The sequence below is a fragment of the Calliphora vicina genome, chromosome 1 (assembly GCF_958450345.1).
Source record: "Calliphora vicina chromosome 1, idCalVici1.1, whole genome shotgun sequence".
NCBI classification, from domain to species: domain Eukaryota; kingdom Metazoa; phylum Arthropoda; class Insecta; order Diptera; family Calliphoridae; genus Calliphora; species Calliphora vicina.
In genome coordinates this window covers 37949013-37976223 of record NC_088780.1, presented here as the reverse complement: position 1 = coordinate 37976223, position 27211 = coordinate 37949013, and the positions used below count along the sequence as shown (strand labels likewise).

Genomic DNA, 27211 nt, shown 5'->3' with positions numbered 1-27211 from the left:
TGTTATGTGTGGTAGCTTGAGTTGAATTGATGTTAACAAGTGTCGCATTGTTAGGCAGAATAAAATTGCATAGCAGAATGAAACTGTACACAACTCCTGAACTGTGAAAATTTGAGAACTATTATTATTTAGCATTATATATTTTTTTTAAATATTTAGAGCAAATAATATAAGGATTTTTAAAAAAATATATGTAAATAATAAAGTGTAACACAGGAAAAAGAAATTCATAATTGGAATGAATTTTTTAATAAATATTATTAATCGAATATGAATTTTTTCCAAACTTTTTTCATTCAGAATAAGAACATCTTCATAAATATTACAAAATTGTACATGAAGGAAATTTTTGCTTTTTTTACACAAATTTGTTGCTATTTTATAATAAATTGCATTATGTATTTCAAATATTTTTGTATAATATCCCAATATTGTCCAATATTTCTAAATGTATCGAAAAGGCTGAAACGTAAATAATATAATTAAATTTCAAAAATGAAGTAAATTTAGCCCATATTTTCTCATTGTATAGCTGAAAATCATAAAAAAATAAAATATTTTCCAAGAAAAATTTCAAACATTTTTGAATAACATAAAAATATACTAGAAAATTTAAATAATTTTGTTCAAGCCTCCTAGATTTTATTTGAAAACAAAAAATAGGAAAAAAAATTCTGTGAAGTTACGCAAGAAATGCCCTACACTTTTTCTTCAAATCGTTGGGCAGTTGCATTTGTTCCACTGGAACATTTTCGTAGATTTAAATTTTTGTAGCAATTATGCCTCGAAAGATTCAGAGACATTTCATTAAATTTAAACACGTTTTTACAACGAGTATAATAAACACGTTTGTCTTTAATATCATTAAATATATTATAAACTTCACCGTTAAGGATTTATACATTAATTTAATTTTCTTTAATTAAACACCGTCTAATAGGCCAATTGGCTTTGTTCATGGAGTTTTATTTTATTTTGCAATGTAATTATTAAATGTCCCGTTAATAATATTCGAGCGGTCGTACCTAAGTCAGGTAGTATTTAAAATATATATGTGAAAAACATTAAATTTTTAATTCCATGAAAATTATTGGCATTTTATGGCTTAAGCGTGGAATACGCATTCCTTTTTAAGTAATAATATAACAGGTAATATTACTAAATATTGTAAAATTTTCCAAAACAACATTGAAAAACCCATTGGTGTACTTTCGTATTTTTATTTTGACCTACTATATAATATAAATATAAATTTCAGTTGTATTTTTATAGTCAATTTTTTCTTATTGCACACAATAAATACTACAAATGAATTGAAATCATCTCATACAAAAATGCATCATACATGATTTAAATGACTTGAAATTATTTTCCATGTCATCCATGCATCTGTTAATTTTTTTAATGTTGTGTGTGTTATGATGTTGTTAAAATGATGCTGCATTTGTTTTTTGTTTTGATATACATTGCCTTTGCGTGTTGCTGTTAAGTAGGTAAAAGAACATAACATGACATGACAAAAGCATCATGTGGCAATTGTCTTCATGTTAAACAATGCAGCTTGTGCAGGACTTTAGTACATACATACCTATATACTAATTATAAAAAATAATAATGCATCCACAACAAAGGTGAAGGGTATATAAGATTCGGCATAGCCGAATATAGCACTCTTACTTGTTTAATCTAAAATTTTGTTCCATTTAATACCGATCACCCTGTCTTGTGGAGCCACTAACACTCTCTCTACCCAGCAGTTAAGCAAGTAGTCAATGTATCCCTTAAATACAGTAATTGTCACAAATGTTTTATCACTTGGCTGACTCAAATTTTTATATTTTGGTCAATTGACACGTACAGTACTGGCCATAACTAAAGCACCCCATAAATGAATTTTTTTCATATGGTATTTTTATACCTTCGTGAGAAGGGTATATATAAGTTTGTCATTCCGTTTGTAATTTCTACAGTTTTCATTTCCGACCCTATAAAGTATATATATTCTGGATCCTTATAGATAGCGGAGTCGATTAAGCCATGTCTGTCCGTCTGTCTGTCTGTTGAAATCAGTTTTCTGAAGACCCCAGATATCTTCGGGATCCAAATCTTCAATAATTCTGTCAGACATGCTTTCGAGAATTTTGCTATTTAAAATCAGCAAAATCGGTCCACAAATGGCTGAGATATGAGGAAAAAACCAAGACAACCTCGATTTTTGAAATATTTTTTACCTATATCTGGATTACTAAGACATTAATATAGACAATATGGATATCTAATGATAGATATTTCAAATACATTTGCAACGACGTATATAAGACCATAGTAAGTTGGACCTACAATGGGTCAAAATCGGGAAAAAAATTTTAACCCGAATTTTTTTAAAAAAAAAAAAAAAATTGAAAAAACAAAAAAAAAATTTAAAAATTTAAAAGAAAAAAATTTTAAAATTTAAAAAAAAAATTTTTTTTTAAATTTAAAAAAAATTTAAAATAATCGAAAAATTTTTTTTTACAAAAAATTAAAAAAACAACTGAAAAAAAATTAAATTTTGTTTACCTAAAAATATTTAAAATTTTGAAGTATAATTTGGTGAAGGGTATATAAGATTCGGCACAGCCGAATATAGCACTCTTACTTGTTTTGTATAAAATCAAAGTTTTAAATATCTATTATGTATTATTTTCATTTGTTAATACATATGTTTAGTATTGATAAACAAATACTTTTAAAGTTAACCTTTCTATAAGAGGTAACTTAAAATCAAAAAATATTTTAAGATAGATAATGAAACGGACAAAACTAAAGCACCCCTTCAAGGATATACTATGAAAAAAAATTTAATTAATTTTTTGTTGCAAATCTTTTGTTTTGATGGCACAAGAACATCTCTTAGCATAGAAAATATTATGTTTTTTTTGGCGTTTTTCGGTATTCCTTCCCTGGCAATTTTAACGGCATCAAATAAATCGTGAAAATTTCCGATCCTTATTTCAACAATTTTCACGATTTATTTTCATATTAACAATGTGCCACAAGTTCTGAACCTTATTGCTCTGTAGCCAAGTCTTACAAACTTTGGAGGGGTGCTTAGGATCGTTATCCTGTTGGAAGTTCCCTATAATTGGCATCTCTTCACTGGCATAAGGCAACATTACAGCTCACGGTACATGAACCATAATCACATAAATTTTATGATTTGGCCCAAATCATTGACTAGAAAAGCAACCCCAGACCATTACATTGCCTCCTCCATATCTAATTGTTCCTTTGCAATACTTAGGATTCAGTTCTTCTCCTTTTGGTCTGCGTACACGCCTCATTCCAGCGGAACTTTTTAAGTTGTATTTGGTTTCGTCAGGGAACAGTACTGTCTTTCATTTTTGGACACTCCAGTCGATGTGGGCTTTGGCAAACTTCAGTCTAGCTTTCTTGTTCTTAGCTGATAGAAATGTTTTTTTTTGCTGGTCGTCAGCTGAATAATCGGGCTTCTACTACTCTTCTACGGATTGTTCTTTCGCTAACGCATAATCTTAAACTTGTTCTTACTTGAATAGCTGATGCTGTAGGATCTTTATGTATTGCTCTTTTGATCAAGGCATCATCATATCGTGTGGTTTTATGCGAACGACCTGTTGAATGCACCGGAGATATGCGACCAGTCTTAAAAAATTTTGAAACGAGCCTGGAAATAACTGATCTGTTAATTGAATATTTTTTACTCAATTCATGTAGTGATAAGCCCGTCTTCCAGTCTTCAATAACTTTAATTTTTAATTCACTGGAGTACTTGTTACTTGTCATTGTTTTTTTTCACAATAAACTGTAAACTTAAACTTAAATTGTGCACACTACGTCTTCCTATATTTTTATCTTTTGGAATTTTTAAGTCTATTCATTGTGATTCCCGATAACTCACATTGCAAATATGCAGTACCGAGTCAAATTTTTAAACATCTTATAAGAGGGTGCTTTTGTTTTGTCCGTTGCGTTTTAAGTTTTTATATGATTTATCATTTTAAATTAATTTTTAATAAAATGATCTTTTACTAAATTAATATTAAATGAACATTAACAATATTAGTTAATAAAATATATACAAAATACATCCCAAAAAAGCCGGTTTTATCAAAAAAAAATATGATTTGAAACAAGTAAGAGTGCTATATTCGGCTATGCCGAATCTTATATACCCTTCACCTTTGTTGTGGATGCATTATTATTTTTTACTAGCTGAACCCGGTCCGCGTTGCTGACCCTTAGAAAATATCTGTTTTATATTGCATCTCTATTTTAATATACAGTTTCGGACAAAGTCGGTGATCCAATGAATTCAAAAATTCAGTATGATAATCGACGGCTTGTTCTTCGTTCATCAATCTATTGTATTTTATTGTTTTGCCAGGCAGTTTCAATTGTATTTGCTTATTGATCTTGTTAATATCATAATTTGTTGGTGCCAAAATTGCAAAATTGTAAGACTTAGGAATACTTTGTCGACAACGTCTTGAATATTAATTTGCATTTGGCAGAAGTCCGGAAATGAAATCTCATTTGTGGAGGGATCAATTGGAATTTTTCGTATCGTCATTGAGAAGCGTGAGCAATGATCCAAATCTGTGGTACATTTGGCCTTTAACTTTAAAGGTGGGCATGAAGCCGACGTCATTTGAAAGCATGTGTTGTACTTTTGGATATTTTGAAGGAAGTGTTTGGAAATAGGATTGGCGCCGGAAATGTTACTTAGTAGCAGCTCATACGGCTCAATAACTGGTGGCAGAATAATTTTACCGTTCGAACAGCACATTCCCGGGGATTCCTTAGGGAACTTCAAAATGCTGCAATGTAAGTAATGTTTGTTCATTGCGCCAATTAGTACATCCTTGTGATTCCTGTAGTCATCATACTTATTGTGATAAAATCCGGGCAACTTTAAATCGATTCTTTTTCTTGATCGAGAAATTCGGGAGCGAACAACTATATGCTGTTGAGGTGTTTCTGCAGCACTCGATGAAGATGCACTGCGACGCATTTGCTGAAGCCGTGATTCTCGTTCTCTTCCCGTTTCTGCGACTCTAGACGTAGATGCCCTTTCGAAAACAAATTTTATTTGAATAAAACCTTTATTATTTATTAAAAGTATTTAGTATTATCCGCTATGCTTTTCTGAAGATTCCGTGAAAATTTTATCAAAATATGGAACATACGTACACACATCTGTTTTTATATATAATGGCGTTAACGGTTTAATGTAAAAATTAGATTTTTACACACCTCTACGCCCACAGACCGAATATCAAAAATCTGACTTTACAGTGTTACCCGCTGGGTTATTCTGAAGATTCCCTGAAAATTTCATCAAAATCGGTTCAGAAGTTGTTTATATATATAGATGGTATTAGCGGTATAATGTAAAAATTGGATAATGCCACTCCTCTCCGCCCACAGATAGAAAATCAAAAATCTGACTTTACGGTGTTACCCGCCAGGATATTCTGAAGATTCCCTGAAAATTTCATCAAAATCGGTGGAGCCGTTTTTGAGTTCATTCGGAACATATACATACACACATACATACATACCCATATACAAACATCCATTTTTATATATATAGATAATAAGTATATAGGTATGTATGTACATTGCCCACTTTCAGCGTACAGCATCCTAAATTTATCAAGAACACAAAAAACAACAACGCCAAACGAAACAGAACACCAAAAGAAAAAACAAAAACAAAATACGCAAGGCAATGAAACCAACACACATCCAAACATACGTTTAATTGTATAAAAAACAACAACGCCAAAAGAAACAAAACACAAAAGAAAAACAAAATACGCAAAGCATGCACATTCAAACATACGATTTGTTGATTTTTTGTCAAAAAAACCAACACACAACCAAACAAACGTTTAGTTGTATAAAAAACAACAACAACGCCAAAAGAAACAAAACACAAAAAAAAAACAAAATACGCAAAGCTTGCACATCCAACCATACGTTTTGTTGTTTTTTTGTCAAAGCATGCAATAAATTGTGTTTTTTGATGAAATTTTCAGAGGTTGTCTCGGATTTTTGCTCATATCTCCGTTATTTATGGACGGATTTTGCTGATTTTAAATAGCAAAATTCTCGAAAGTATGTCTGACAGAATTGTTGAAGATTTGGATCCCGGAGATATCTGGGGCCTTCAGAAAATTGATTTCAACAGACAGACAGACAGACGGACATGGCTTAATCGACTCCGCTATCTATAAGGATCCAGAATATATATACTTTATAGGGTCGGAAATGAAAAATGTAGAAATTACAAACGGAATGACAAACTTATATATACCCTTCTCACGAAGCTGAAGGGTATAAAAATCCATTGGGGGGTGCTTTAGTTATGGCCAATACTGTATGTGCTCTTTGTAGTGCAGAAAGAAGACAATTGGTTACTTTATACATCCCAAGTAATCTAGCGTGAAGACAATTGCCACTTAAGTGTCTCTAAGTAATGTGGAGTGTAGTCACTTTAAACGTTTTGTGAGTAATTCGTACCAACTGGTTTTATAAAAAATGTGTTGATATAATTCTCATACAGTTTATATTTATTTATGCTTAAGTATACTGATATCCCATGTAACATAGCGTGAAGTCAATAGTCACTTTAGTATCTCTTAGTAACCTATGGAGAAGTCACTTTAAACATTTATTTTGTACTGCACTTTAGAAAGTAGTTATTTTAGTCTCCAGCAGTGATCTGTTAGAGAGTTGTCGGATGAAGAAGCAATTGATTATTGGACTGTCTGTTAAAATAACTAGTTATGTAGCTGATCAAGTAACCAGTTAGGTATCCAGTAAAGCAACTGACGCTATGCAACCAGTATGTAAATCCAATGCGTTGTCTACTTTAGACCAGCTATCTGACTGTCTCATTGTAATCAAAGAGGTTCAAAATAACTAGTCACGTAGCTATTGAAGTAACTAGTTCCAATCCTAAATGATGGGTAAAAATCGCTAGTTCGGGACTGTCTCCTAGAACAGCTGGGTATGTCTTGCATCTTGTTAAGGTTGAATACAGATACACGTTACAGATATTTTTGCATAATAAAATTGTTTGTTTGGTTTTTTGTCTTTTCGTATTTTTCTTCTTGATTTGTTGTCTTTTTTTTGGTATTGTAAACTAATTTTTTTTTTTCAACTGCAACTTTTTTGTTTTAGTTTTTGTTACAATCAAGTTCTTATTTTACCATAATGTTGTGAAATTTACCACATTTGAATGCGCAAATGGAAATGATACTTTGCATTATTTTACTGTAATAACTAAAACAACTAATACTCGTACGAGTACGCGTAGAGTGACTGGCTGGCGGCAGTTTAATCATATGTATATAGATATATTTTTGTATTATGATATGACAGAGTGAATATTTACAGACGAATAAGTAATCGAATAATTGTATTCCTAAGTGCAGTAATGTTGTATGGAAAATAAATAAATCATATAGTTAAAAGGGCTTTTTTTGATAATCCCGAAAGTATTTTAATAACCTCATTCAGACTCTAGGATAGTCTCACAGAAATCCACAAATTCTTCACAGCGCCTAATCTGCAGCCGAAGTCCTCGGCAACAACATTCACCACTTGGACGAAGAATGTAAAACTCAAATTAGACATCAAGATAAATGAACCATTCGAAAAGCATTTTGTGTAATTTTTGATAGCATTTTTACCTACTCAGCTCACGTCACTACAAAATCCCCCAAAAATTAGGAACAAGATCCTCAAGACACTAGCCGGCAGCATTTGGGGAATGGATAAAGAAACCTTGCTAGCCACCTAAAATACGATTAGTCGGTCAGTGGTCAACTATATTGCTCCAGTGTGGTCGGTCACCTTCGTAGTGACACCCTGTGGTGAAATATTCAATGCTTTCAAAATGCAGCCTTGAACACAGTCACAGATAGTCTTCAAATAACCTCCGAACACCAACTTTACGAGGAGACTAAAGCTGAATTCACCCATGTGTTTCTGAAACATTTTTTGTTCGGAACATTATTTTTTTTATATGTAGTTTGACGTTTTATTTTTGAGAGAGACTTCAAACTACATATGAAAAAAATAATGTTCCGAACAAAAAATTTTCAGAAAAACATGGGTGAATTCAGCTTAAGGTTCCAGCGGTCAAGGAACACAACGTCATGTTGACGCAACAGTTCCTTCTGGGATGTCAACGGAGGACTCCTCGAAACATCGACATCACACAGATGGAGTTTCTCCCTAGGCATGTCAGACAGTTCCTACGTATAAACGAGGCGAACATACAGACGTATATGCAGAATCCATTTAATAGCAGCTTGTATATAAGAGTGTGACATCTGTCAGTTGACTTCTGTCACAATTTTAGATTCTGACTTGAGTAGAAATTGGAAAAAAGTGAATTTCGTCTGCTCATTAAGCATTGTTTTTTGCAAAAACCAAGGCTTAGCTTGATAAATACCATGGGAATTCTGCACCATCAATTTCAATGTTAAAAAAGTGGTTTACTGATCGTATAAGCACGGAAGATGCCAAACGTTCTGGACGCCCAGTTGAGGTTTCCATATCCGAAACAATTGAAAACAAATAAGAGAGCTATATTCGGCTGTGACGAATCTTATATACCCTTCACCAAATTATACTTCAAAATAAAAATTTTAAATATTTTTAGGTGAACAAAATTTATTTTTTTTCGCAGTTTTTAAATTTTTTTTCGAATTGTTTTTTTTTTTAAATTTTTTAAAAATTTTAATATTTTTTTTAAAATTTTAAGATTTTTTTTAAATTTTAAAAAAAATTTTTGTTTTTTGAATTTATTTTTTGGTAAAAAAAAAAATTCGGGTTAAAAAATATTTTTTCCGATTTTGACCCATTGTAGGTCCAACTTACTATGGTCTTATATACGTCGTTGCAAAGGTCTTTGAAATATCTATCATTAGATATCAATATTGTTTATATTAATTAATAATCCAGATATAGGTAAAAAATCGAGCTTGTCCTGGTTTTTTGCTCATATCACAGACATTTGTGGACCGATTTTGCAGATTTTAAATAGCAAATTTCTCGAAAGCATGTCTGACAGAATTCTTGAAGATTCGGATCCCGGAGATATCAGGGGTCTTCAGAAAATTGATTTCAACAGACAGACGGACATGGCTTAATCGACTCCGCTATCTATAAGGATCCAGAATATATATACTTTATAGGGTCGGCAATGAAGGTGAAGGTATAAAAATCACGATATGGCGTTGTTCGAAAGTAGATTGAAAGCGCGAGAAATTGTGGAAATCATAGGCATATCACATGGCTCAGTGGTTTAAATTTTGAATGATCTCTTGTGTATGAGAAAGCTTTCGCAAGATGGCTGCGAAATGCTTACTCTTCCGCCCTGATTATTCTTTATAAAGTCTTCTTTTAATCATTATCTCATTAGAGTAATCCCATTGGTTTATTTTTGGGACATTTAAAAAACATTTAAAGGATTATGTGGAAATACAAATATAAATATTTTCAAAAATCTGGGAAATTCTGAATCTAATGGATTAGAAGATTACACAAACTATAATTGTATGTTTTTAAAGCTATATGTTCATGTAACGGATATGTGTGGCAAGAAAAATAAAAACAAACTAATGTACCATTACAGTGTGTGTTAAATTAAAATACACATCATGTTTTTACAAGATTTGATTAAACTTGCAATATTTGTACGTTTATTTGTTATTTATATGTTTTTTAGGTCACAACTTTTAACTGAATTTCGAAGCAGTTGATGACAATGATTTATTATGTTCGAAAATTCGAAGTTATGTTCGAACATTTTTTAAATCTGTTCAAATAATCTCTAAATTATGAGAATTCATAAAATAATTAATTTAGTTTTATTTGAGGCCAATTTCTTACATATTACAATATCGAATTTAAAAATGTTTAATTAAATTAAACGATGGGTGTATGACTTAAAAATTCGTGTTTAACAATAGATAGCGTAACTTTTGAACGGTACATAGGTATCTGCCATTTATTCTCACCTATTTATTAAACATTATATTGTAAACAACAATGGCAGCCACCCGAATCCGTGCTGCGATTGTAATAAAAGTTTTCACAAACAACAATAACTTTATTAAAATGATTATAACCAAATTTAACAAGTAAGAAAGTATGGTCGGTCAAGCCCGACCATATAATACCCTACACCAAGTAAATGAGTAAAAATATTTTTCTTTTAAAATTTTAATAATTTTTATTTTTGAGTGATTTTCGGAAGTGGGCCTTATATGGGAGCTATGACCAATTATGGACCGATCACCATAAGTGGGCCTTATATGGGAGCTATGACCAATTATGGACCGATCACCATAAAATTAGGTCGTGTGATTTATGTCTATATTAAAGTTAACTATGTTGAATTTTGTGTGTATACCAACATTTTTAAGCGATTTATGCACGTTAAAGTGATTTTCGGAAGCGGGTCTATATGGGAGCTATGACTAATTATGGACCGATCGTAACAAAATTTGGTGACATGAATTTTGTATATATAAAACTTATTTGGAGCGAAATTTGTGTAGATACATAGATAAATTAAACATTTATGACCGATAAAGTCCAATTTCGAGGGAACATTTGTATGGGGGCTAGGTGAAATAATGGACCGATTTCAGCCAGTTTCAATAGGCTTGGTCCTTGTGCCGAAAAAGTAATATGTACCAAATTTGATCGAAATATCTTCAAAATTGCGACCTGTACTCTGCGCACAAGGTTTACATGGACAGCCAGCCAGCCAGCCAACCAGACGGACGGACGGACGGACGGACGGACGGACATCGTTTAATCGACTCAGAAAGTGATTCTAAGTCGATCGGTATACTTTAAGGTGGGTGTTAGACTAATATTTTTGGGCGTTACAAACATCTGCACAAACGCATAATACCCTCCCCACTATGGTGGTGTAGGGTATAAAAATGTTAGGAGTATAACTGTGAATTTTATTCAAAATTATATCTTCAGGATATATGGGAGGTACCCGTGTCTTTTCACGGATTTTTTCAAGAATTATATTTTTTCTTAATCTTACCAAAAGGTAATATTCCACTAATTTTTATTCGTCTGCAATAACTCCTTCTATTTTTGTCCATTGCCTATATAAAAACAAGTAAGAAAGTATGGTCGGTCAAGCCCGACCATATAATACCCTACACTAAGTAAAAGAGCAAAAAAAATTTTTCTTTTAAAATTTCAATAATTTATATTTTTGAGTGATTTTCGGAAGTGGGGTTATATGGGGGCTATGACCAATTATGGACCGATCACCATGAAATTAGGTCGTGTGATTTATGTCTATATTAAAGTTAACTATGTTGAATTTTGTGTGTTTACCAACATTTTTAAGCGATTTATGCACGTTAAAGTGATTTTCGGAAGCGGGTCTATATGGGAGCTATGACTAATTATGGACCGATCGTAACAAAATTTGGTGACATGAATTTTGTGTATATAAAACTTATTTGGAGGGGAATTTGTGGAGATACATATATAAATTAAACATTTCTGACCGATAAAGTCCAATTTCGGGAGGACATTTGTATGGGGGCTAGGTGAAATAGTGGACCGATTTCAGCCAGTTTCAATAGGCTTGGTCCTTGAGCCGAAAAAATATGTACCAAATTTGATCGAAATATCTTCAAAATTGCGACCTGTACTCTGCGCACAAGGTTTACATGGACATCCAGCCAGCCAGCCGACCAGACGGACGGACATCGCTTAATCGACTCAGAAAGTGATTCTAAGTCGATCGGTATACTTTAAGGTGGATGTTAGACAAATATTTTTGGGCGTTACAAACATCTGCACAAACGCATAATACCCTCCCCACTATGGTGGTGTAGGGTATAACAAAGCACTGTGCGCCAGACCATAACATGGAACCTGTACGGAACGCAACTGATTCGTTTGAAGTTTGACAACACTCGACCACATTATGCAATACTTGTTTAAATCTATTTAGAAAGAAGTGATTGCGAAGTTTTCACTCACCCGCCTTGTTCTATCCGACTACTATTTCTTTCGATCGATGCAAAACGCTCTCTCTGGGATATGCTTCACTTAAGAACAGAGTATCCGAAATTGGCTTGACTCGTTCTTGGCCTCAAAAGATGAGCAGTTCCTTTGGCGCGGAATCCATATGTTGCCAGAAAGATGGGAAAATGACATAGTTAACATGGCCAATACTTTCAATAAATTTTTATTGTACAAATGTTTCAAAATAAACACTAAAAATTTGAAAAAATCACGCATTTTTAAGTCATTTTGGGATACTATTTTCCATCTGAAGCAGCAAAGCGATCACTTCCGCTCCTGAATACCTAACTGAAGTGCGAATTGTGTAGATGACGGCTGAGATTAATAATCTTTTAAATCATCATTACCGCAACAATTTGTTAGCTCTCCTCGACCACTGCACAATCTGCTCCAAGAAGCGATGGACTACTATTAAAGGTCTATTTGGCTCTAACAATTGCTATTGGCTTTAATAATGCAAATGTACAGATGACAAGAAATGCGCAATTCCACCTCGCAGTAGAGCTATAATCGGGAGAAACAAAATTATCAAACGTTATCATCAGCTATATTCCTTCAATCCCGTTGATTTTGAAAACATCTCCAAATTTAAAGGGTTTCTAAGCTCTTGGTCACTGTTATGGAAACTCGGTTCAGTAACTTTGAAATATCTCCTGGAACTCTCGATTTGCAATTGGTGATTCCAAATATTTTTCTTTTCCGTATTTTATCTACTCTGAAACCACTTCATGCTGATTAATGATATCACGACCTCTACTTTACCCAACGAAGTGGACAATTGTATATTTAGAAGACCAGCGTTTGATAACTTTAAAAAGGGCGTTCCACAAAAAACATATTCAAAATCATCACTCCGAATCTCAACCGGATGTGTCAAGATGACTGGTGGGTCATGTATATCAGGCTAACAGTACGCTGTATGTTAGACAATAAAAGATGTTACTGACTAGACAGTTCCTGATGGCATGTCGTCAGTAAAGTCAACCTAAACATTAAATTTTTATGAAGATCCCTTCCTTCAACACATCCGGTTAGACTTACGAAGTTATTGCAGCAACATCCAGGATGTCATCCAGTCAGACGTAGACCAATTGTCCCTATCAAAAGAGAGAACGTTGCATTCTATAATGTCCACAAATAAACATTCTCCCGCGATTTCGGATTGTGATCGTCAATTACCTAGGGAATTGCCAACTCTTGCAAATTTGAGATCTGTTTGGGGCAGTAAAGAAGTGACCACTTAAAATCGGTACGCACTGTAGTAATCATAACAACGGCCCCTGTTATCAAACTGGAAAAAGATTTACATACGTTTTTAACAACAAATCTACCGTTATTATACCATGAATTGCAATTCATGTCAGGCCAAAACCTGATTTTCGGCAGATATCAGATCAAAAATTTTACGTCTCGGCAGCTCGAGGTTGTGTGGCCTTTAAATATGAATACGTAAAATTTTAATTTTGCAGGCAATCCGCAGCTGCGGTTTGAAGAGTCAAGCTTTGCAGACATGTTTTTAAAGAATTTTCAGAATTATATATAAAAAGAGAGTTTGGAAAAGCGATTGCTGTCATTTATAACACATCACACATCCGATATAAAGTTTTAGCCAAGTTGTCATTACTCAATGACAAGTTGTCATTACTCAAATACAACTATGAAGTGGTATAATGAGAATAATATTGATGTTATACCAAAACATATCAATTAAACAAATTGCCCAAATATTCGTCCAATCGAGATATATTGGGCAATTGTTAAACGTAAATTGAAAAAGAGTGAAGGTACAGTAAATAACCAGATTTTGATGAGAACAAATTGGAATAAATATGCTGGAATAACGGTAGAAGTGGGAAGAAAAGTTGTGCAGCTATTAATGGGAGGCATAAGAAGAAAAGACAGAAAATTTATTCGCTATACCTTAATAAATTACCTTTAATTTCATATATAAAATGTTAACATACGATGTTTTATTTAAAAGTTATGCTCGCTTTAATCCGTACCGATTTTAAGTGGCCACTTCTTTATTCTTAACTGTTACCATGAACAAATTGTTCCAAAAAGAACTATCTTAGTTAGTAGATCATCAATATCAAGATAACTATTTAAGAGAAAGAATCATCTATCAGTTTTGAAAAATTAATACAAATGGACCTATAATTTAATTGAATTAATAGCAGGTCACTGGGGCATATTTCCGTCAGCTTGCACAATGGCACAGTCTTAAAGATTTTTGCCAACATTGGTAAATCCTAGTCTATTAAGTATTCATTTTCCAGTGACACTCACTGTACCCAAATTCAAAAACTTGTGTAGCCAACAAATCAAAATTTTAGTAGATTTTTTTTTTTTTGGCAATTTGTTTACATCACGCATACAACAACCATCATGGATGACTTCAGCGAGGAAAAACAACGTTTTTTTTTTCATATGAAGAAATTGGAACATAAACAAAAACCAAAATAGCAACAACAAAATACTTGAACACACATTTTGAAATACAACAAATAACAAATATCCAGCATAATATTGTAAATACAAAACAACAATGTGTTACTTGGAGTATAAACGAAAAAAAAAATAAAAAAAAAAACGAAAATGAAAATGAATTATAATAAAAATACGTGTCGTTTTCTTTGTCTACAGTTTTGGCGTTGGTGCCCAAATGGGGGAATACTCACTTCCTAAAAGTTCACATTCAGAGTTCATTTCATATTCTTCAAATAAATTCTACTATATAGGAAGAACAACCAACAACTAGAAACGCATAAAAACATACATACGGAACTCCTTCCAAAATACTCATCGTTATAATAAAATAAAATTAAACACCAGAATGCATCTTGTATGAGGAGTTTAGGAAAATGATGCTGCTGCCGCCTGCATTTAAATTTTAAACACACATTTAGAGGGTATTGAATGCATTTTTTTTTGTTCAACAACCAAACATAAAATATAAAAACTATTTTTAGGCTTTTATTTGTTTTTGATTTGTATTTCTTGCCACTACTATTATGTATCAAGAAGTGTTGGTTGTGTTCTTTTTCCGAATTGCTCTAGACATGTGTTTGTTTAAAATTGTTGTAATGCTTTAAATTCTATGACCCCATGACTAAGAAAAACTACAACAAATACTGTTGGTTTTGTTATTGTTATTGGGGTTCCTGTCTCCCCAATACATGAAACTGACAGACAAATCACTTCTCTCTTTTTTTTGGTTGGTGTATTGATGTTTTGTGTGTATTGGTGAGTTTTTTTTCCACATTTTCTGACATGAGAATGTGTGTATGATCATGTTTTTTTTTAGTTGAACCTCCCTCAATAATTGTAATTTTATTTTAATCATTATCGCATGCAGGCTTGCCAAACCTTGATATTTATCTCCAAATTTGAGGATTTTGAATAGGTTATGGGAAGAGAGAACAGAGGATTTTCAAATATTTCGTGGATTTTACCCTCTAACCAGCAAGAGTGCCACAAGGCATGCATTACAAAACACCCTTCGTGGGAAGGGTATATATAAGTTTGTCATTCCGTTTGTAATTTCCATAATATAATTTTCCGACCCTATAAAGTATATATATTCTGGAAGATAGCGGAGTCGATTAAGCCATGTCCGTCTGTCTGTTGAAATCAATTTTCTGATGAACCCAGATATCTTCGGTATCCAAATCTTCAATAATTCGAGAAGTTTCCTATTTAAAATCAGCAAAATCGGTCCACAAATGGCTGATATATGATGAAAAAACCAGGACTACCTCGATTTTTGACCTACAGTATTGCCTCAATGAATTTTTTTCATATGGTATTTTTTTTGTATAAAATCAAAGTTTTAAATATCTATTATATATTATTTTCATTTGTTAATATGTTTAGTATTGATAAACAAATACTTTCAAAGTTAACCTTTCTATAAGAGGTAACTTAAAATCAAAAAATATTTTAAGGTAGAAAATGAAACGGACAAAACTAAAGCACCCCTTCAAGGATATACTTTGTTTTGGATGGCACAAGAACATTTCTTGGCATAGATGATAATATGTTTTTCGATATTCCTACCAGGCTATTTTAACGGCATGAAATAAATCGTGAAAATTTCCGATCCTTATTTCAACAATTTTTGTTCTTTTTTTGTTTTTGTATTTATTTTCATATTAACAATCTGCCACAAGTTCTCATTAGGATTGAGATCGGGAGATTGACCAGGTCAATGAAGAACTTGAATCTTATTGCTGTGTAGCCAAGTCTTACAAACTTTGTAGGGGTGCTTAGGATCGTTATCCTGTTGGAAGCTCCCTATAATTGGCATCTCTTCACTGGCATAAGGCAACATTACAGCTTTCAATACATCACGGTACATGAACCGATCCATAATCCCATAAATTTTATGATTTGGCCCAAATCCTTGACCAGAAAAGCAACCCCAGACCATTACATTGCCTCCTCCATGTTTAATTGTTCCTTTGCAATACTTAGGATTCAGTCTTCCTCCTTTTGGTCTGCGTACACGCCTTATTCCAGCGGAACTTTTAAAGTTGTATTTGGTTTCGTCAGGGAACAGTACTGTCTTTAATTTTTGGACACTCCAGTCGATGTGGGCTTTGGCAAATTTCAGTCTAGCTTTCTTGTTCTTAGCTGATAGAAATGTTTTTTGCTGGTCGTCAGCTGAATAATCGGGCTTCTACTACTCTTCTGCGGATTGTTCTTTCGCTAACGCATAATCTTAAACTTGTTCGTACATGAATAGCTATTGCTGTATGATCTTTTTGTATTGCTCTTTTGATCAAGGAATCATAATATCGTGTTTTTTTCGCCCTCCAGAATGCACCGGAGATTTTCGACCAGTCTTAACAAATTTTGAAACGAGCCTGGAAATAACTGATCTGTTAATTAAATATTTTTTACTCAATTCATGTAGTAATAAGCCCGTCTTCCAGTCTTCAATAACTTTAATTTTAAATTTACTGGAGTACTTGTTCCTTGTCATTGTTTTTTTTACAATAAACTGTATAAAACTTAAATTTTTCACATTATGTCTTCCTTTATTTTTATCTTTTGGAATTTTTAAGTCCATTCATTGTGATTCCCGATAACTCACATTGCAAATATGCAGTACCGAGTCAAATTTTTAAACATCTTATAAGAGGGTGCTTTTGTTTTGTCCGTTGCGTTTTAAGTTTTTATATGATTTATAATTTTAAATTAATTTTTAATAAAATTATCTTTTACTAAATTAATATTAAATGAACATTAACAATATTAGTTAATAAAATATATACAAAATACATCCCAAAAAAGCCGTTTTTATCAAAAAAAATTATGATTTGAAAAAATCGATTGAGGTGCTTTAGTTATGGCCAATACTGTATATCTGGATTACTAAGTCATTAATATAGACAATATGGATATCTAATGCTAGATATTTCAAAGACCTTTGCAATGACTTATATAAAACCATAGTAAGTTGGACCTACAGTAGGTCAAAATCGGAAAAAATATTTTTTAACCCGAATTTTTTTTCTCACCAAAAAAAATTTTTTTTTAAAATTTAAAAAAAAAAATTTTTTACCTAAAAATATTAAAAATTTGTATTTTGAAGTATGTATAAATAATTTGGTGAAGTGTATATAAGATTCGGCACATCCGAATATAGCTCTCTTACTTGTTTTTTTTTAAATTTAACGGTGACTTTAGTTAATGATTTGTTAACATTTCGCTCGAATGTCGAAATGCATTCTGACTTTTAGTTTTTGTTCTGTCAGCTGCTTTGTGAGTGATGTCATAATTTTAGCACGTGAAATTTTGTGTTTTTTTTTTTAAATGAAAGTCTTTCGATCTATTCGAAATATTTTTTTTAAAAAGGTTAGATATTCTTCGTTCAGTCTATGCATTTGTAAATGTTAAACAATTAAGAAAAAGTGTGTTGGAACGCAAAAACAGGGCACTGTTGCGGGTTGGGGCTAAATTTATCGGCGTGTTATATTTAATACTTTTTTACTTTTTTGTTATATTTTTTGATATATAAAAAAAATTCTAGGAATGGCGATAGAGACCGCAGACGGATTAAATTATCCGCCTTGCTTCATGATCAGTTGGTACTCCACAAGAAGATCCACCGCCCGGAAGTTCAAAAGTTGGCGAAAAAGCAAAACATCCAGTTAATGACGAAGTCGCAAACACAGTGAGTTTGCTAAAAAATGCGATCTTTATTTATGCTGCTCAAATTCTAAAAATAATGCTAAAATGTTTACATCTTGTTTTTTTTTTACGCCTAACCCGGCAACAATACCCTGAGACACTCTTCATAATTAACCTAAAAAAAATTATTCGACTTTTTTTTTTGCTTTTTGAAGTTTGCGGGTTAGAGGGTTAAGGATTATTTGCAAGGAAAAAATAAATTTTTTTATTTAAAAACAAATATTTAGGAAATTTTGGGGATACTTTTAATTATGTTTGGGGACAGCTAAGCAAAGTACTTGGCAAACCTGATTGATCGTATTGTCTGTTTGTATTTGTGTTTATCTGTCACTTTTATGAGAAAAAGATTTTATTTTTTTTTTATAAATGCAATGTTTAGATCAATTTGCTACAAATTCAAATAAATAAATAAATAGTTAATAGCTTTAAATTATTTCCAATAAGATTAATCAAAGCTTTTATTACATATAATTATCGACAATTAGAGAAAATGTTTAAAAATCGGCATTACCACGCGACATTCATACACATTTGAAGTTAAAAAAGCACTATCGGAGTTGTCATAGAATCCAATCAATGTCGGAATCGGTTTTGAAAACGACAAAAAAAGTACATTGGTCTTGTGAAATGGGAAGTTATCGGTTTTATAGTCGATCTAGAATTAAATTCTTTATCGATTAAACAAAAAAATTACATTGGATTTCATAAGTCAAATGCATCTTCTAGTACGCTACAGAAAATGGAACATGTTTTCGATTGCATTTAAATAAATACAAAAGTCTCTGTTTACGCCAAAAACAACACTTAGCGATTTTCCTAATTTCCCTGCAATTCCTATTTTCCTCAATATATACTAATGCAGAATGCTATGTGTTGCAGTATAATTCCACTTGTCATTAAGTACTAAATTAATCGTAGAGTCGTAAATACTTCTTTTTGAGAGAGATACAAATCAAACTTTGAACTGTTCACTTCGCTAATACTATTGTTCCTTATGGTAAGAATCCACATTTTTCAAACAATTGAATAAATAATTAGAAAAAATACTAATTACTTCGTTTTATTTCTTTCCTTTTTTCATATTTATTTGTGCAATTGTTCTGAATAACAAAATCTAAACAATTTTGTTTCGGCTCAGAAAGTTTGAACACCTCTTCCAATTATCCAGCCTTTTCCCCCTTCACCCAGCTTTTCAGCTCAACAGTCTCTGAATTTAAAAATATTTTTTTAAAGCGATTTTGAAGTATGTGTGTAGAATAATGTGTGTATCTGTTGTTATATTGAAATATTTGTATTCGTTATTTTTATATTCTTTGATATGATTAAGAACGCGACATATTTTTCCTCCACGTTTGTAAGCCAAAGATTCCTACATACTTATTTATTACTAGCTGACCCGCAACCGTTTATTTACATTGAAATGTATAAAAAAAATAGTTAAAAAGAGAAAAAAATAACGTATTTGTGAATGATGATTTGTATTTATATAGGATTGAAGGCATTACTCCATGATGATTGTTGTAAAACTCAACAAGAGCTTGCAAAATCATTGGGTGCTACTCAAGCAGCAATATTGGTTTGATTCGTTCTTGGCCTTAAAATATGAGCAGTTCTTTTGACTCGGAATCCATTTTTGCCAGCAAGATTGAAAATTTTTATAGTTAACAATGTCCAATAGTTTGAATAAATTTATATTGTACAAATGTTTCAAAATAAATTTTTAAAAATTCCGCATTTTTGTTTACACTATAATATTCAATAACTAAGTGCGAAGAAATGACAGAAAGGTTCACTTCAAAATGACATATAAGTTATTAAAAACAAAAACCGGGGTCAAAAGGTATGATATCTTTTGTAAATCCCTCATTTTTAAGTTATTTTATTTATTTGTTATTATAATTATTTGTTTATGAAAATTTAAGAAAAACTGAAATCATAACTTAGTAAAACATTAGGAGTCCGATTTGTGATCAAAAACCGATGTTTTATTTATAAAATTACGAAAATCTTGTATCTATTAATTTCTTTTAATGATCTGAACCTTTGTTTTTAGTAAATCACTAAATAAAATAATTGATCATCAAATATTTGTTTTTAAATCTATAAAGTACCTGTTTATCTGGTGACGGTTGCTTTGCTTTGGCGCCTCGATTTCCCATAATGAAAATTTCTTTTAAACTTTTATGATTTTTGCACTATATCAAACTTTTTTAATTAATTATTCAAACTGAATACATGTTTTTTTAAATATTTAAATTTTTTTTTGGCACGCAATTTCTCCAAATATCAGTCAAGGTAATTTATATTTTTTTTACAATTTTTTTTTTATATATTTTCTTTTAAGATTCCGAGAAATGATTTTTTAGCGTCCATTTCAGTTTGTATTTTACAATAAATATTTAAACAATAAACTGGCACAGCGAATACAAAATTTGTATTTTTAATTTTAAACCGACAAAATTGTATTGAAAGACTCTAGAGAGTAGCCACCAAATAATGAGTAAATAAAAATAACGCACAATACTATATTGCTGCCATATGTGGCCAAAACAAAATATTCAATAATGCAATATGAATTTAAACAAATAACTTTTAAAAAAGAAAAACAAACAAATATTAAACGGCGGACGACAACGACCACACGACAACTGATTTTGAATTTTACAAATAAAGAAAAATAATGATCGTTTGTAGAAGACGTCAGTAGTCCATCAATAAATAATCAAACTGAACCACGATGATGATGATGATGAATACAGATGGCTAGAACAAGTAAGTAAATGAAGCTCTCGTCTATAAGCTTTTTTTTTAAATTATTTTCAATATTTGCAAAAGATTACAATTAATGATTGGGGGGTACTACTGCTACAGTACCTTCATTCTCTTACTGTTTGCCGCTCTTTCTCTTTTGTATATATTTAGGGTTTTGAAAATACATACTAGACTAATTGACGGTTGGTTGGTTGGTTTGTTGGATGGATGGATGGATGGAACAAACTAAAAACAAATCGTTTAGTTCTGTATATAAAAGCAATTAAAATATGCCAGCATAATTTGAACACAAAAACAAAGACCCAAAATGTAGAAGAACCATTTCACTTTTTTTTTTTTTGCTGTGTTAGTGTCGAAACAAAAACAAATTGTTTCGTTGCTTAAAAGCAAATTTTAAATGTAAAATCTAAAAAAGACTAATTAAAATTTGGTTAATTTTGTAAATTAAGGCAAGTAACAATTTGTAACAAGTCTACTGATCAGAAAAATCCCACCAAAAACAGTTTGTCTGTTCCGAAACCATTAGTCGTTTGAAATGATCTTTCAAAATCAAACAAATATCTTATAAAAATATCTTCTCAGTTCTTCACATCTTCTATCACACATATTTAATTATTTCTGAAACTAACCTCCAATATTACAATTATAGTTATGTTTTAACCTAAAGTTATACTGACAAAAATCATGTTAACCGGCAGTATAACTAGACTTTTAGTTAATGGGGTTAAGTATATAAAACAAAAGAAAACAAAATTTAATCAATTACTCATAGAATTCTACTTATGTTGCTTTCGCCTTAAACAAATAGAAGTGTAAATAAATCGGCCTTTAAATGCAAATGTTAAATTAACAATCGATACTATAAACTTAAGGTTATTTGTTTGTACATAGACACATTTACATTTCTTAATACTTTTTAGTACCATATTTATTTACCAACAAAATACTCGTACTAGAAGAAAATACATACTTTGAAGCAAAAAAGTAACGTTACGAAAAAAATCATTGAAAACATTTGCTTATTAAGTTTATGATGACGCGTTTGACTAATTGGGAAGTTGGTTAGTTAGTTGAACAGCTTGTTGTTTGCATGTAAAAATAGTTGAGAATGTGGCTTTTACAAAAATACTCATCGTACGCATTCAAGAATAAATAGTATATTGACTCGATAGTATCCATGACTAATTAATATTGTTTATTTAAGAGAGCGAATTGATGTTTAATTTAAAATTAAAGCTCTTAAATTTTTAAATAAAGATCATTATTAACTAAAGGGTTTTTCATTAAGGGCTTCCTATCTTTAAATTTGAAAAAAAAAACAAAGTGTGAGATATCATCGAACATTTTTATGTTTATTAAACGATATATTCGTCCATGGTGATTTGGAAAAACAAACTGAAAAAATGACAGCCAATTCGATAGATGTAGCTTCAACAATACGGCCGTTATCAACTGTCAACTTTTGGAAGCCCCTATTGGAAGACCTTTTATTAAGATTATTGTGTGTGGTTGTATCAAATCTTCTATATCTTTCATTTTGAGAAATGCATATCAATATTTCAGCATTCAGTTTTCATAAAAATATAAATATGAACAAGTAGTATAATTTGTGTGTAACTTCAAATTGTGCACTAAATTTTTAAGTTCAAAATGGTTTAAGTTTATTTCTGTGCATTAATTTAAAACTTAAGACCAATATTTCATTAAAAATAACAAAAAATATTTAAAATTTGTATTTTTCGAATTTGGATTCAACAATTTCATGACTACTCATTTTTGAAAATTTAGTGATAGTATTTTTAATGCAGCTTTTTTTGATTGCAGGTTAAAATTTTGCACTAAATAATTGTAGTTCAGATTTTTCCACTAAATCTTCGTTTAGTGATAGTTAAAAAATTATCACTATCACTATTTTTTTAGTGCTAGTTAAGAAATAAGCATTATCACTAAAGCTGTTAAAAAATAGTGCAAATTAAATTTTTTGTAATTTTAGTGAGTGATAGTGCAATGCTGATTTCAATCAACATTTAGTGCACTACCCCCAACTATGTCCGGTGATATGTATAATTATGGATCGATAGTCACAAAACACATTATTAAGATAGTATATGAAAACTTGAAATAAATTTTTGTTAAATTTTAATTTCTAATATATAAAAATCTCGTGTCACAATGTTAGTGTTTGAACTCCTCCGAAACGGCTCAACCGATTTTTATGAAATTTTGTATGTATGTTTGATAGGTATGAGAATAGGTCGTAACGTATATTTCATACCGCTATGTCATTAGGGTGACCCTATCCAGAATTTATTTATTTTTACAATTTTTTGACCAAAAGCTTTTTTTCGCATTTTATTTGTTTGGCATTAAAAATACCTATAAACCCCAAATTTTCATCAACCGACCCTCACCCACCCGTTTTTTAGCCGAGATTTTAGTATTTTGTATGAGCAATATACAAATATCTATATTTATCTATTTTTATGAAATTTTGTATATATTTTTATTAGGTACGAGAATATTATATTTCATACCGCTAGGACATTAGGATGTATCCCATTTTTTTATCCACCCATTTTTTTTTTAAATATTTTTCGCCAAAAAATTTTGTTTGTATTTATCTTCATTTGGCATCAAAATACCTATAATGCCAAATTCACTTAGAATACATTCGTTATTTTTTATTTAGCAACCAAAATATTCACTAGAAATAATTTGTATGGCAGAACAACGTTTGCCGGATCATCTAGTAAAATAATAAAATATCTGCTTGGATATTATTTTATTTTTCTTAACCTCGGAAAGACGATTTGGCATGTTATAAATAATTTTTTGCAAGTAATCAACACTGATATTATTTATCCCATTCTTCCTGCTAACTTTTTTTGAGTTCGTTTTTCAAAGAAACGGAATTTCCGCGGACTAGGCGGTCTAAATGGTCCCATAAATTTTCTATGGCATTCGTGTCTGCGGATTGAGCAGGCGTATTAATCACTTTAGGACAATTATAAAGCAACCGCTCATGAACAACGTTGACTGTACGATTAGGTTTGTTTTCCAGATACAATTCAACAGTTCTTGCAATTCCCATTTTTTCTGTAGATTGTTTCAAATTGTCTCTCAAAATGTTCAAATAAACATCCTTGTTCATAATGCCTTCGATTAATACCAGTTTCACAACCCCATTCTCTATTATGCAGCCCCAAACCATAACACTTCCTCCTCTTAACTGTTGGAGTAATATTTTTTCCTTTTAACTCCTAGCTTAGTTAAATTTGCTTTCATCGAGAAAAATTACGTCTTCCCACCAATTTACAACTTATTTTATATGCTTCTTAGCAAATTTTCATCGATGATTTTTGTTTTTTAAATTCACGAAAGGTTTTTTTTCGGGCAATATGGCCATTGGGGGTGACGTATTGTAGCTTCTGAAACGATCTTTCCAAATTACGCCTTAACTTCAGTAACAATTTTGGGGGCATATAAGCGTGGGTTAGCCTTGATTGTTCTAACAATACGGCAGTCTTCCACCTCGGTAATCTTTTTTTACTGCTCAGTTTGTTTTTTAAAATAAAATCGATCCTCGGATAATGTCACAGTATTTGGCTTCATATTCAATATTTCAGCAATATTTTTATATTTTTTTTTCCTTTTTTGTAATGAAAAATCACTAACGAAATATTTTTTACTTTACGACCCATCGCAGCTTTTATAAAAAAAAACATGAAAATGGCAATGTTTATTCAGCTATCCTTATTTCTTTGATATTAACCCAGTTTACAGGATACGTCACGTTTATCAAAATACCATTTTTTTTGTTCACCAATACCTCATGGGAGATTGTGTGATCGCATTTTTTTTGCTACTATTTTTGAGTTATTGAATTTTTAATTTGTGATATTTTCATAATGCCCATATTCAGTCATTATGGACATATCTCGTTTGTACGGAAAGTAAAATTCTGTACATTTACAAGTGAATAAATAGGTACTATATTTTTTTTGGAATTTAAACTTATAAAGAGTAGCATGATTGTTACATACATACACATCTGCTCAAAATAATAGATACACCAAAATTTATTTTTTAAAAACGAAAAAAAATAATGGTATATTGTAAAATTATAAAAAAAATTCAGTCGATTTTTATTTATAGTTAAAAGGAGAGTAAAAAACAAAAACAAAATATTTCATAATTAATAATAAATATTATAAAGTAAATTAAATTTCTTAAAATTCGAAAAATTTGGTGCTCATAATAATAGATACATTTTTAAAAATTCTTATTAAACAAAAGCTAATAAATTTTATCTTAAAAAAATTAGTTTATTATTAAAGTAAAGCTAGTATCCAGTATATCCACCTTTGTTTTGTAAAACTTTCTCCACTCTTCTGGGCATACTGGATATCAAGTTCTGACACTTCTCCAATGGAATCTCGTACCATATTTTTTGCGTTTTCTCCCATAAATCGTCTTTATTTTTGAAAACTTCCTTCGAAAGCCTTATCTTTAATTCACTCCACAAGTTTTCTATTGGGTTTAAATCAGGGGATTGGCTGGGCCAGCTTAAAACAGGTACGTTATTCTCCAAGAACCAGTTTTTAACTAATCTTGAACTATGTTTTGGGTCGTTGTCCTGCTGGAATGTCCATATTAATGGCATATTTTCCGATGCATATGGAAGCATTACGTTTTCCAATATGTCTCTATACCCACTAGCATTCATGGTATCTTCTATTCGGAATATCGGACCAACACCATTCCATGAAAAGCAACCCCAAACCATTATGTTTCCCCCGCCATGTTTTACCGTCTTTTTTGTAAATTTAACGTGAAATTCTTTTACTTTTGGTCGGCGTACATTTCTTTGGCAGTCGTTTCCAAACAAATTTATTTTTGTTTCGTCGCTCCATAAAATATTTCTCCATTTTTTTTCGCCTTCACATCCGGACCATTGTAAGTGCTCTTTAGCAAATTCTAATCTTGTCTTGATATTTTTTTGGCGCATTAGTGGCACTTTTCTGGTAATTCTTCCCGGCAATTTAGCTTGTAAAAGACGACGACGAACTGTTTGTGGACTGATTTCGTTACATAGCTCCGCAGAAATAGCTTTCGATGATATGAAAGGGTCTTTTTTAACCATAAGGACGATCCGCCTATCTGTTTCTGAACTGGTTTTCTTTGGTCTACCGCGAGTTTCTCTTTTTTGTTTTTTAGATAAAGCATTTTGGACAAAATGTAAAGATCTTCCTATGCTCTTTGCTATTTCCCGTAATGATTTTCCTTGATTTCTCATCGTTTGAACAATTTTTTTCTCATCTTCGGTACAATGATGATTTCGTCCCATTTTCTTCAAAAGAGTCCTATTTTTTATAAAATTGTTGCTAAAATTTAAATTATACTTACTGTTTCACGTAAATAGGAACAAAAAATTGCACAAAAAAAAAATTGTATATAAACAAATTACAAATTACTGATGTGTATCTATTTTTATAAGCAAATAATTTTTTGTAATTCAAATAAATTCGTTTTTAAAAATCAACATGAAAGCAAATAGTTGCCAGATTTTTGACTGACATGACATTGCCAGATAGAAATTTTAATAATATGATGTATTCTTAACGCTTGCGAGGAAATTTTCAATGTTACCGCCATTTAAATTTTTTCCAATTAGGTGTATCTATTATTTTGAGCAGATGTGTATATGCATGAATTTTTCATTATTGCGTTTTAGTTTTGTTGTTGTGACCCCAATGTCCTCTATATTGGACGACTTAAAAAAAGACTTTTTTCAATAAATTTTTAAAAAACTGTAATTGTACTGTTTTTGATTTCTCATTTTCTTCCAAGATAATATAAAAGTAATTTTAAAATGATCAAGCTCAAGCAATCGGCATATCTGGGTTAATTAATGTGTGTTTCCCAATTTTACAAATAATTTATTTAAATATGACGATTTACAGCCTTGAATTTTGTGGTGAAACTAAAAAACGGAATATTAATGAGAGTCACTGTATATGAATAAAAATTATACATACAGTCACACAGATAATAGTACGTACCCCCTCTAAAATTGTGATGAAAGCAATTTTTGTACATTAATATTCTTTTTAGAGTACGTATAATTATC

The 27211-nt window shown here is 31.2% G+C and overlaps 1 protein-coding gene across 2 annotated transcripts in view; it reads right to left on the bottom strand.

Moving 5' to 3' along the window:
* tacc (transforming acidic coiled-coil protein) overlaps positions 1-27211 on the bottom strand; it is a 114450-nt gene that overhangs the window by 85703 nt on the left and 1536 nt on the right. Inside the window, exon 1 of one of the 2 annotated variants that reach the window (XM_065509133.1) lies at positions 20421-20614. The exons of the other annotated variant lie outside the window; for it this stretch is intronic. Coding sequence (XP_065365205.1) covers positions 20421-20468 — 48 coding nt within the window. The 5' untranslated portion in view covers positions 20469-20614. Of the gene's footprint in view, positions 1-20420; positions 20615-27211 lie in introns of those variants that run through there. 2 annotated transcript variants of the gene reach the window in all.